At 40.7% G+C, this 13,094-nt stretch overlaps 1 protein-coding gene across 3 annotated transcripts; it reads right to left on the bottom strand.

Annotated features, from left to right (window-relative positions):
- Positions 1-3,018: 3,018 nt before the first annotated feature.
- On the bottom strand, positions 3,019-11,844 carry LOC137375856 (dicarboxylate carrier UCP2-like). 3 transcript variants are annotated; one of them, XM_068043415.1, is made up of 7 exons: positions 11,714-11,844; positions 10,385-10,554; positions 9,934-10,150; positions 9,374-9,571; positions 9,182-9,283; positions 7,470-7,650; positions 3,019-3,542 (listed from the first exon to the last, which is right to left on the bottom strand). In XM_068043415.1, the coding sequence occupies exons 2-7, from the start codon at positions 10,508-10,510 to the stop codon at positions 3,443-3,445; spliced, it is 924 nt and encodes a 307-aa protein (XP_067899516.1). In that variant the 5' UTR covers positions 10,511-10,554; positions 11,714-11,844; the 3' UTR covers positions 3,019-3,442. The 3 variants fall into 3 exon arrangements, with proteins under 3 accessions (XP_067899516.1, XP_067899526.1, XP_067899535.1); XM_068043425.1 differs by lacking the exon at positions 11,714-11,844 and adding an exon at positions 10,696-10,866; XM_068043434.1 differs by having other exon boundaries at positions 3,453-3,542; positions 7,440-7,650.
- Between the last annotated feature and the right edge of the window lie 1,250 nt (positions 11,845-13,094).

Genomic DNA, 13,094 nt, shown 5'->3' with positions numbered 1-13,094 from the left:
CAGTACTGCCACCCAGCAGTATGTGCTGCCAGTACTGCCACCCAGCAGTATGAGCTGCCAGTACTGCCACCCAGCAGTATGAGCACCCAATACTGCCACCCAGCAGTATGAGCTGCCAGTACTGCCACCCAGCAGTATGAGCACCCAATACTGCCACCCAGCAATATGAGCTGCCAGTAGTGCCACCCAGCAATATGAGCACCCAGTACCGCCACCCAGCAGTATGAGCACCCAGTACTGCCACCCAGCAGTATGGGCACCCAGTACTGCCACCCAGCAGTATGGGCACCCAGTACTGCCACCCAGCAGTATGAGCTGCCAGTACTGCCACCCAGCAGTATGAGCACCCAGTACTGCCACCCAGCAATATGAGCACCCAGTACTGTCACCCAGCAAGATGAGCACCCAGTACTGCTACCCGGCAGCATGGGCACCCAGTACTGCTGCCTGAGACCAAGCCCTGCCTTGCACAGCGCAGCGCTGCAGTCTGACAATGACCTCAGCTCCCTGCTCTTCCCCTATCCAGTGCTGGTCTTGCTGGCCTTGCCTTGGTACTGCCAGCTTTCAATGGTCATGGATCCAAAGGCACGCAAGTGCTGCCTGTCATCCATTTAATTCCAAGCCCCTCATTGAATTGCAATCAATTACATGCTAATATATTAAAACTAACTGTTCTATAATTTAAATTGCACTTCAGTTGCTTCTGGGTGGCGATGCCACCTTGCTTTCCCATTGCTGACTAAATCTGGAACCGACGTTACGACATCAGATTTCCAGGCTGACTCATCCAATGCTATTCTCCAGCATCCCCTCCCCACCATGCCTCCATCCCGCTCCAAACGGATTCACTAAATTCAGTCCAACATCTGCCACCTAGAATCTCAAAACCACTAACAAGTCTGTCATTAACGCACACCCTTCTCTCTTACGGGAGGAGGTCACCACAAAACATAAGACAGGATCTAGCAACCAGAGGAGGCAAAGCCCGCCTACATATCTAGTGTATAGCAAACTACAATCTGTCGCTGATAATCACTTGCCCAAGTCTCAAACAAGCCCATGGCATAGAGTTTAAGGGCCGCAGTGACCTTGATAGCCACAGGCAGTGCTCTCCATTCTCTGGTTTGGTGTTCCACTTGTGGCTGCAACCGGTGACATAGCCCAATGACAGCCTCCTTGGTGAAGTGGAGCTGTCTGAAGTATTGCTGCTTAATGAAGTTAAGGTATGAGAAGTGCTCACTGAAGACCAACTTTGGTATGACCTCTTCCTCTTCAATGCTGCACCCACTTCTCCTCCAGTCCCAAGGGAGACCACCCATAACTACATTAAAACTGACTGCAAAGCAGTCCAGCACCAGCACCAACTTGTTCCCAGACATCAGAAATAACTTGTGGAATGGAGAAAATAGTCAGGAAAAAAAGGCTCAGATGTTAACCAACAGCTTAAGAATAGAAACCAGCATTGAAACTGTAAGGAGTCTCTCACCCCTTTTAATAGTGCTGCAGCAGGATCCTTGCTGCCTGTTAGCATCAGATTGATTACATGATGAATCAGACACTGGGGCAAACCAACTTCACAAAATGGTCCTACAGCAAGCAAAGGACCCTTTCTTAAATATTTTAAAGAGGCTTTTCAATCCTTCGACTGTGTGCCCTGGATGCATAGTGATCCGTCCATTCCAATCGGGTGGGCAAGGCATATCTGGCACAGAATGATCCATGCACGCCATCTGCTGTATTGGACCCTTAAATGTTCATGAATCCTCTGTAGAACAGGTGCAGTGTGATCAAATTTCGAGGCCATTGTCTCTTTGGACATTCTTAGGAATGAAATAGCTGACTTCTGTTATTCCCTTTGGTCATCATTCAGGCTTTCTTCCAGCATTTTAACCTGCACTTATGGCAGAGGAATAATTTTCATAAGCAGACCAAGGCCCTTGTCAACTGTAATCAGTACCCTTATGTATGTTGAGAGTATGATGTTGTGCCACAAGATCATCACCCTTTAAATGTATAGGACCCTATCAGTCATATAGGTCACCTATTACAATTATTATGCCTTCTCTAAAAGGTGGTAACTACCACACTTCCCATCCAAACCATTCAGATTAAACAAATAAGATTGAGTTATGGGTAAGATAATATACCAAAACAGCAAGGCAACAAGAAGCTAAAAGTACAATACTTAGTGCTATAGATGTCATCGGAAAGAAATAAAATAGCTTTTTCTAGAATATTTCTCTTTCACACTTTGTGTGAAATTTTTGGTAGAAACTGACATGAGCATTACTGTGTGCCAGTGACATGATTCCTATGTCAACCCACAGAGTCTCAAAATTTGATTCAGAACTGAACTAAAGATATTAAGAAAAGTCTCTGGTATATACTTTAGACTAAAGACTCCCAAGAGCCAGAACTAACAATCACAAAGATCAAGGACACAATGGACTGAACAATTGCATAGAATGATTGATAAGAAGTGTTTGCATGTCACTTGGGATCAGTTAATACTTCAGCCAAGTACAACTTAATAGGCATCCCAGCCAAAGTTTAAAAATTAATTGACCTGGCTAAGTCTTGCTCAGGTTTCCAGTTTAAAATGTGGTCAGTAATGACCCACTTTATTTTAACTGGCTAAGCTTGTTTACTCAATCTATCGTCATGCAATAACTACAAGACCTTGCCATCAACAACAGTTACTGTGGACTTATTTGGTTATGATTTATTTCATCTCAGTAAATATAACATGAAAGACAATACACAGTATGTTGTAAAATTTGCTTCTAGTAAAACTGATTTTGTAAAAATACTGACAACTGACATAAAATATTTACTGAACTGTGGCTAACTAAGATTCAATGCAAGCTAATAACTTTTGCCATTAGACAGGATTGAAATGAGCTTTTCAAACTATATGAACAATAGCTTTTCCCTGCTTTTGAAATTGCTAAATCTCAGCAGTAAAGTGCATGTTGCTCAGCAGTATTTTCTTTAAATAACAATACACACTCCATCGGGCAGTATTAGTTTCTTTAAATAACAATACACACTCCATCGGGCAGTATTAGTTTCTTTAAATAACAATACACACTCCATCAGGCAGTACTAGTTGCTTCACGCAGCATATCCTATGAAAATAAAGTGCTTCTTTTTGTCCATTCATATACTGATTAAAACATTTACCCTGAAAGTGTGTTATAAAATATTCAGTCATGAATATCACAAGATTTTGAAAAGGAATAGAATTAAACCACAGGCGTGTTGTCCATAGAGTCTCATTTCATAGAAAATAGTTTTTGTAAATATTGGAATCCTATGTTGAAAATGATCATATTTATAACCTCAGTCCTCCATGTCCATATTGAAGACTTGACAGTGCAGGGAAGTAGTTCTATGATCTAGATGTAATGATGTCCACTCCAGGGAATCATAGGGCATAATCCTAGCTTTCTCTGACCATCATCATTGCCCTTTTCAACTGTTCATAAGACACAAACATTATCACATTCCAGGTACCAAGGCGCAGATATGAGGGAACAAACCTACAAGAGAAATGAACATTTATAGTGAAACCAGAGTATTTATCATGTAGTAGGAGGGGAAAAGAACAGATTAGTAATATATGACTACTGCAGACCTCTCATTCCCCAAGCAGCATAAAGATAGAGGCAACATATTGGCATTATTTTCTTGAGGGAAAATGGGATGCTTTTGTAACAATAATGTTGAATATCCAAAATTATATAGCCAAGCAAAATGAATGCAAGCTAAATAAGAGACCTCTAATATGAACAAGTAGGGCAATAAAATAGGATTAAAAGAAAATTATACAAAGCCTGCAAGCAAATAGAAATGAGGCAATGCTGGGAGAAATGTCGGAAATTGCCAAAATGGGTTAGAAAGGATAGTAGAGATATAAAGAGGAGCCTAGAAATGAGTATAGGTAAAGATGATTTTTTTTAAAGTCCTATATCTGGAAATCTGAAACTCTCTCCCCAGAAAAGCTGTTGAGGTTAGGTGGATTGAAATTTGACATTGCTAAATTTTTGCTACATTGAAATTATAGTACAAACCATTCAGCCCAATTGGTCTGTGTTGGTGTTTTTGTTCCTCCCACTCTGCTTCATCTGACCCTATCAGCATATCCTTCTATTCCTTTCTCCCTGTGTACTTATCTAGCTTCCCCTTAAATACATATATGCTAATTGCCTCAAAACTCCATGTGGTAGCGAGTTCCACATTCTAATTGTTCACAGGGTAAAGACGCTTCTCCCAAATTCCTTATTGTATTTATTAGTGACTATCTTCTATTTATTGCCCCTAGTTTTGGACTCTACACAAGTGGAAACATCTTCTCTATATCTACGTTATCAAAATCCTTTTAAACAACCTCTAATAAGTCACTTCCTCAGCCTTCTCTTTTGTAGAGTAAAAGCCCCAGCTTGTTTAGTCTTTCTTGATAATTATAATCTCTCAATTCTGGTTTCATCCTTGTGAATCGTTTTTCTGCACAGGCAATGGTATTAAGGTTTACAGAACCTTGGCAGATAGATGGAATTAAGATTCAGATCAGCCATGATTTAATTATATAGTGGGACTAGCTCAAGGGGCTGAATGGCCTACTTCTGTTCTTATGTTCCAATTATTGTAAAGAATCGATTAGAAAAGTTAGATCTTTAAAAAAATGACAGAGAAATTTTTAAAAACAGTTAATATAAATGAATATTTTGTAGAAGTATTCACAAGAAGTATTCATTAATGACACCAATCTGTTATCCACTTCTTGTATACTCAGTATTCTTGAAGATTATCAAAGCTGAATAGGCAGAGATACTTGAAACATTGAGGATCTCAAGACTACCAAATCCCCTGGGCCAGATAGTATATATTCTAGGGTGCTGATGGATGCTAGGGTGAGAAATCTATGGTGCATTGGTGGTCATTCCAGGATAATTTGTCAGATTCTGCAGGATTAAAAGCAGGCAGAATAATTATATTTTAAAATGGAAACTAAACTGGCAAAAGAGAACAGACCCATTAGCCGATAATCAATAAAAGGTAAAATAATGAACTTGATTGTAAGAGCCAGGCTGGAAAAATGCCTGTATAACAAAAACTTAAGAAGCAACCTGTATAGATTTAAAAAAGGATGAACCTGTCAGCTAAACCTCCATTGCTTCATTTTGAATGTTAGCAGATTAACTAGATAGCCTATGATATCATTTATTTAAACTTTCTGGGAGTTGCTGACCAAGTTCCATATGAAAGACTTCTAATTAAACTAAAAGTCACAGTGATCTGGGACAATATGGAATGCGTTAAGAAACCTCTTAGAAAATAGAAGATAAAAAGTACTTAGACAGATGTAATAACAGATGGGGTGGGGGGAGGGATTTGTACAGAGAGGTATCCCACATGACTCCATGCTTGGACGCTTATTGTTTCTCAACCATGTAAGTGATTTAGATACCAAAACCAAATGCTCAGTCTTTCATTTTGACATAAAACTAAGACGATCACAGAAGCTGCAGCAGAATATTTGCAAAGGCATTTAGATAGGTTATTTAAGTGCTTAGATGCATCGCAAATAAAATTTAAAACTGATATATGTAAGTATTACACATAGTCTGAAAAATGATAGACATAAATATAAAGAACGAATTAAGCAGCACAGGGAGATGTAATAAAGGATTTCGGGAATGTAATGAAGCAATTGAAAAAAAACACATCAAATCAGTTATGGTCGTCAGAATAGTAGAAATTTCCAGAAGTTGCTCTATATCTTTACATTTATTCATTAGGCCATACTTAGAATATGGTGGTCAATTTTTGGTCAACACAAAAGGAAAAATATACATGATTTAGAAAGGATGCAGAAAAGAGAAACAAAACTGAAGCCAAGTCTAAAGGGGATGAGGAAAGATTGGAGAAGGAGGATAATGGTTAATATGGGAGAAGCTCAAAATGTATTCAATATTAAATAGCTTAGGTACAGTGAACCCAGATTAGAACTTTAAAGCATACTGAGAAGTTGGTCCCAGAGGCCATAAAATGTAAATTAGTGAAAAATAAATTTAGAATAAACATCAAGAAAAAACTTATTTTTACTCAGTGTTCAATGTTTTTGGAGTCATTTACCAAGCAAAATTAAAGGTTGTTCTAAAGGGATGAGTACTGGTGAACCTGCTGGTCTGTGCTCACCCTTGACATTCCTCAATTTATGGGGGTGAATTTCCACAGACATCCTCCTGCTCCCCATTATAACTGACACAGACATCCTAAAAAAGTGATGTACATGGTGTTTATTCTATGGCTCGTCCAAGGAAATTACAATTGACAAGTGGGAGAACCCCCGAGGAAATTCCCTCCAACCATATGTTTTGACTTAACTACTACCCCGAGTGGTATCAGCCAGTTCAACACAGACCCTATAGTTTGTATGGTTGAGTGCCACATCATGCAGTATATTTGTTACACTCTAAGCTGTCGGGGAGCTCATTCTGTTTTAAAGCATTTTGTTGTTATTGCAGTATGTAATTATTATCCATTCTCTCTTTTTTAATCAGATGGGAGATCTGTGGAAAGAGCATCCAGGTGTGGAGTACCATGCAATGGTCTGCCCAAGGGCAGGTCCTCTGCTCTTTTTCTCCAGGCAGGAGAATGATGGGCATGACTAGGAAAGAGGGTGTATGAGGTGGTTCCCCATTGCCTCAGAAGAGGATAGGAATTGAACCAGTGCTGTTGACATTGTTCTGAACCACATGCTAGCCATCTGATCTATCCGGTCCCCACAGGTGTGGATATAGGCTACATTTTCCATGATTATCCCAGATTTTTTCATATTTTCAAGCTGAATGAGGTTTATCAAATTGGTATACACCAAAGTATTTCCAGGATTGTCTCTAAAGTGATTTTCAAAAAATTTCCCAATAAATTGCTTTCAATGTACCTTCATTCTAAAATCCTCATCTTCATACTTGGCAAAACTGAGTGTGGTTATCTGGATTTGAAATGTCTCTTGCTTTGCTTAAAAACAGGTGAATATTTAATATGTAAATAATCCCTTGATTTCTCAGCTGGTTAAACTGGTGAGTAGTTGATCTAGAAATCAGTTTTTCCCAGGTTTTGATCCCTAGCCTATGCTGAGTTTGTTGATCTTAGCTAGGCCAGCAGGAATATTAGCGCAACTGGACCTCGGCACCCCTAGACTGTGGAGAGGAAAATTACTCCTGAATCTGTCCAGCAGTCCCTGCTAAAACCATGCATCAATTTCTGGTATGGACAGGATCAGGTTTGGCTTCAATGCCCCCGTGTCTGAATCGCCTACTGACAGTCAGTACTCAGGTTCACATGATCCTGTAAAACTGTCTCCCAGTAAGGAGGAGAGGGGAGAAAATCAGCAGATACAGGAAGAACAAATAAATGTAGATATACTTTACTGTTAATTAAGTTGAACCAGAGGAACTTGCCCTTTGTAAAAGGCTGTGGGTCCTTCTTTAACCAGCATGCTCCAAGCACAACTTAGCGCACTCTTGTATTGCCCAGGAGCAGAGTTCATGTATCTTGTCTTTACTACATCGACAGGAGAAGCTGCTACTGTCGCACAAAATCCTGCACCAAAGGCCGAGAGGAAGTGACACGGAAGGTCATCTGCGAATTGAGAAAAGTGCTTATCAATTTCAGAGTTCACATTTTTCAAGTGAAGGCATGAATTATTTTCAGCTTGTACCTTCTATGTAAGCCCTTTTATAAGGGGTTTACAGCATTCTTAATGTGGATGGTGTATCAAGCTTTCTGGATTTAATTTGAGATATAGGAAATTAGTGGCTCTAAGAAGGCATATTATCAAAAGTTCTGGCTAAAATGCAGTCGGCTAACTTTTAGGTGTTGATGCAGAAGTTTTATGAAATGGAGATTTGAATTATTTGACACCTGAACAACTTTATTCACTAACTTCAAATAATAAACATATCCTAAATATTAATGCTATAAAATAGTTAATGGTGGGAGGAAAGCTCTTTCAGTCCATAATTTGTTTCTCGTAGTCCCACGATGAATCAAGGTATGCTTAGTACAACTATGACCTACATGCTTTTAAACACAAGCTCTTTGTCTGAAAGACAATTCTCTGAAAGACATGCCAATCTACATCAGACAAGTCCCAGTCACAAGTCAGGCAAGCATGTTTTGTGTAGCCTCATATTAAATATTTTTAAATACTGCTTTGCTCCAGCTGGCAATTTGTGATGGGTAGTGGGGGATCGCCTGGCACCTGAAAGTAAAGCTGGCTGGTAATATTAGTGTGATGATAATTCTGTAGCATGTCTAAATACTGAATAAAATGCCTAATTTCAGTGGTATGAAAATGTTAAGTATCAAGTATAAGTGACACTGATAGCAATAAACAGGGAGTTATGTGGTTGCATCTGATGCTACCTATGATAACATTCTCTCATCTATTATTTTACAGCATAGCCTTGCATTCTCCTGTCTTTTTTCAGCTTATTAAATGCACATATTCTCCTAGTTTCTCCCCACTAAACAACATAATAAATACTTAGCCTGCCTAAGTGTGGCCTTGCAAAGTATGCCAAGAGTTCCCTGTGCATGTGCACAGCACCGTGTAGGGTTGCTGTAGACTGAGCATTGACACTCATTTATGAGAAATAAAAAGGTGAGGAGCCCACCTTGTCCCCCCATTCCTGACATTTTCTTTCAAACTGCTAAAAACCTGTGCAGACTTACACTCCTCATTTCTGTCACGGCTCTAATGATGCTTCCATATCGTCCCCTTCCCTAAATTCAAATCCAAAATGTAAATAAATCCTTCTGATTTAATTGATCAGTGTCAGAATACTGTAGGGGCTTCTTGTTAATGACCATAACACAAATTGCTTCCCCACCTCTTCATTTTGCATTAAAATTAGTTCATCTGCTGTTGTTGTAATGGTCGGAGTAAGTACGAGGGCCTTTCTGCCAACAGTTTACTTATATTTGGGTTCACATTAGCCAACAGCAAAAATGTAGCCTAAGCCTTTCATCTTGATTCCGTTTGCTTATGAGACAGAGCCAATTACAATGTGACACTTTTTTTTTTGTCTTTGTCAATACAGAACACAACCAAAGGAGAAAAGGGAATCGGAAATGAACTTGGACAAGAAGGCTATGGCTGTTAGCACACCTGTCAGTAGTTTGTTCCTCAGAATGGTCTCTTTAAGCAGGTCGTAGGTTACAAGCTCTGAACAGTTGACAATAGCATTTCGAGCAATGTTGGGGAAAGTTCCTAAGCAAAGACAAAGTGCGATTAAAGTAACTGAAATGCCATTAAGTTCATGATGAGTCAGATGGATCAATGTTGCACATATTTATGCACCTTTCCAAAGTCCTCGAACTCCTTCCTCTTTGGCTATTGATTTATAGGCCTGAAGGGTACCATTGTACCGTTTCGGAACCCCCCCGATGTTCCTTTGTGCCTGAAAACGAACTTTAACCACATCTGTGGGTTGAGCCAGTAGCACTGCCAGCCCTCCAGTAGTGCACCCTGCTAGGATGCGGGTAACTATCCCGGTATCTGAGGGAGAGACAGGATTTTTCATGGATTACACCAAAACCATTGTATGTATACAAACATCTTTTTTTCAAAACTGTTTCGTGGTAAAATCTTCGTGTTATTCAACAGCAGATACAATTATCAGTTGTCTATCATCTGTGCCTTATTTCAAGCGTCATTTAACTGGAAGAACATTTCTTATTGAACAAAACCGAAAACAACAACTGCATTTCTTTCACTGCCGCACATTGACTTCTAAACCAATGTCTACAAATGTCATTGGCTTCACAGAACACTCACTGTGTTAACTATCTTCCACTCCCGAGTTATTTGTACACTGCAAATATTTATTTAAATGTTTCCGCTGGTCATTTGGTACTTACGGTCCTTCCCTCTGGTGTAAAATTGTTTTACAGAGTCATAGAGTCCGATTCTTACTGAAGCGAAGCTTAACTGTCTCTGAAGTCCGGCCACTAGACCATTGTACAAACTCCTCGGCCCTTCTGTTCTGACCATTGTGGCCACTGTCCCCCAAACGCCGCGATATTTCATACTTTTGGCAACTACAGCCCCTGGGAATCCGGCAGTTTCTCCTTGAAGCTAAAACAAGAGAGAGTCTTTAAAGTGAGCCGAACTGATGCATACTTTGACTCCTTCTAACTCTGATTTATGCAAAATTCCTTAATCCCCTTCAAAATAACTAATCGTGCGCAACGAAGTTCAGTCCTTTAAACATCAATATAGTTAGTCCAAAACTGAGTTTCAGAATATATTTCAGAGAATAAAAATACCGGGAAGTAAGACGGGTGATTCTCTTTCTTTTCGGCTTGTTACCTGTAATCTGACTTTAGCCGTGTCCAAGGGGAATGTGATGAGATCAGCGATGCAGCCTGCTGTTCCAGCACTCAGGAACTGCACACCAGGAGTTGCGGGAATGCTTACGGGTTTCAGCCCCAACATGCTGAACACTTTTGTTTTCAAAAATATACTTTATTCATAAAAATCTGTAAAAAAAAAAATTCATTACAAAACTGTTCAAAACAGCACCAGGTCGACAATACAAAGAGTGCAAAGGATATCAGTTTTCTTCAATACAGGAGTGAGTTGCCTCACAACCCTTCCATTTCATTTTACATGCCATGTACATTTTGCAGCAAACCCATATTTTCCGGATACAACCCGAAGGGTTTTCCATGGATCCAGCCCCTCAGTTCGCCTTGGTGGGGGGACCTTACACAGTGGTCTTTCTCCATTGAGCCTTTGCCGTGGCTGCCCCAAGCTTCAGTGCGTCCCTCAGCACGTAGTGCTGGACCTTGGAATGTGCCAGTCTGCAACACACGGTCGTGGAAAACCCAACATCCTGAACACCTACCACAAAACTTTGCAAAGTGCTAGAAAGACATCATGCAGTCATGTTGTTGACAGTACAGATCAGGTTACAGTCCTGCCCATTTAGGTGATTTTTTTTTCTTGTAATTGCTTTCTACAAGTTATTTTGTCTTTGCGTTCGTGACATATCGTTTGAAACAAAATCTCTTCCATTTCACAATGTACCTTTAACCCGTATTACATTGATCATAAATACACAATCCTGTCCTTAAACCGGTGGAATTCTCCAGAACCATATCTTCTTTTATTCATAGTCCCTCCTCCACCCGACTCCCAATCCCCTCCTCTTCTCCTGAAGGCCTAGAAACATGCTGGAGTCTGATTCTACAGTCCCCTGTCCCTCCTTTATACATTGACCGTGGGCCGGCTATTCAAGCAAGGGCAGTATTACCCCCAGCCTAGTTTGGGCCTGGCCAACGTCCGTCCGTGCAAAATTTTGACCTGGAGTCTCTAATTGGATAGTGTTCGGGAGCCAGGACCCTATGTAATGCCCCAAATGCAGAACTTAGCTTAGATCAGCACAGAATGGGAATCCAGCCTGACGGTTTGCAGTCCACACCATCATTGAGCCGTAACGGAGTTTATTATTAGCTTTTGAATCTTTTGTAACGAATTCTATGTCAATGAGGGTATTTTCCATTGGTTAACAACTGGAATTCGGAAAATATCAAAAAGTGCAATAAACAAACACATTGTACGATTAATTCTACCCCATTAAAATAATGAGAAATGTTTGGGATATATGACTAGTACATTCAAATGTTTCAACCTTACCTTCAATGCTTGCTTGCACTGTTCAGTAAGGAGTAATCCTCTGAGGAATTCTTCTCCCACTGTTCTTGTCTTGGAATGACCCGGACTTGGTGCCGTTGCTCAATCTGTAACAGCTCTGGGGAATTCGGTTCTTTTATAACCAAGACAAGTTCAAATGGTGCAACCAAAGTACAGACAAAATTGGGCGTTTCTACATGGGAGGAATGGGCAGATGGAACGATTACCTTGACCAGCTCTGTTTGCCTCTGTGCCAAGTGTGTCACTGTTCCGCCAAAGCTGACAAGAAGCTTGGCTGCAATTTATAATTCTAACCTTCACCTGGCAGAACATTTGTCTAAATATCCCGGGATATGGCTCCCAGATAGTACAGATCTCTAGCAGAAAGACAAAGCGGACAGCAAGTGTGATTTTGGAGCTGTGCATATGTTATAGATGAGGGTGTTATGATTTTTGCATTTTAACATCAGTAAACATGCGCTCCTACTGAGAATGAAAACCCCAAATAAAATAAAACGGTAGACATTGCAATCGGTCCATTTCTTGCAAAAGGTGCACTGTGTTTTACATCTTTTTTTCATAGGCTTACACAAAGGTTGACTGCAGCCAAGGAAAACTTCAGCTCTGATTTCTCAACAATAAGTAATATGGCACTCAGAACGTTAAGATATGTTATCTTAATCGCTTTTATGGTCTGCCTGTTTTCTGATCGTCATTGGTGGGCAATAAAGCATGTAGCCTACGTGGAAGTTGTGAAAAGTCTGGAGATTTCTCAAACGAGAATTTGCCTCCGCTACGCAATCAAATTGCAACAAGGATAACACAAATAGGAAGTTATAAAGAAAAGAGGCAAAAGCAAGGGGATATGGAGCCAAGTCCAACATTTCGTCACGTGGCATTTTGTGTAACTGGGAATTGTTTTCTGCACTTCACACCGATTGTTTTGATCAGGGTAACTCCCCTGGTGACGCCCCCGCTCCGCTCACTCCGTCTCAAGGCTTGTCTCCAGCCTTTGTTGCGATTGAACAGGCAGCCAATAGCTGAGGGGTGATCAGAGAGGCCTGGTCCAGGGCAGCCAATAGTCGAGGGACGATGTGACAGGCTCGATCCAGAGCAGCCAATAGCCGAGGGGCGACCAGAGAGGCCTGGTCCAGGGCAGCCAATAGGCCAAGGGAACGCGCTGACGCTATGCTCGGCCACTGGACTGAAGGTTGCAATCGTAGATTGGAGCAGCTGCTCTGTGTAAACCTTTGACACTGTTAACCCTTGGCTACAGAGAGCTGAGTTCAGTCAAGAGTTGAATATATTGTCTACACTTTCAGCGTACGATTATGTAATAAAAGCAAAGACGGCGATAATAACCAAAGGCGCCTGCCAACGAATG

This window comes from Heterodontus francisci, chromosome 1 (assembly GCF_036365525.1).
Source record: "Heterodontus francisci isolate sHetFra1 chromosome 1, sHetFra1.hap1, whole genome shotgun sequence".
NCBI classification, from domain to species: domain Eukaryota; kingdom Metazoa; phylum Chordata; class Chondrichthyes; order Heterodontiformes; family Heterodontidae; genus Heterodontus; species Heterodontus francisci.
The sequence above is the reverse complement of the archived record's forward strand: the minus strand, read 5'-3'. Positions and strand labels throughout refer to the sequence as shown.

What these genes read in the sequence shown, in the direction of transcription:
- LOC137375856 (XM_068043415.1), bottom strand. Translation starts at nt 10,510, where the DNA reads ATGTTGGGGCTGAAACCCGTAAGCATTCCCGCAACTCCTGGTGTGCAG. An exon ending in GAGGAACAAACTACTGACAG is followed by an intron (nt 7,651 to 9,181) that starts GTGTGCTAACAG and finishes CTCAATTCGCAG; the next exon opens with ATGACCTTCCGTGTCACTTC. An exon ending in CCCACAGCCTTTTACAAAGG is followed by an intron (nt 3,543 to 7,469) that starts GCAAGTTCCTCT and finishes TTTCTCTTGTAG; the next exon opens with GTTTGTTCCCTCATATCTGC.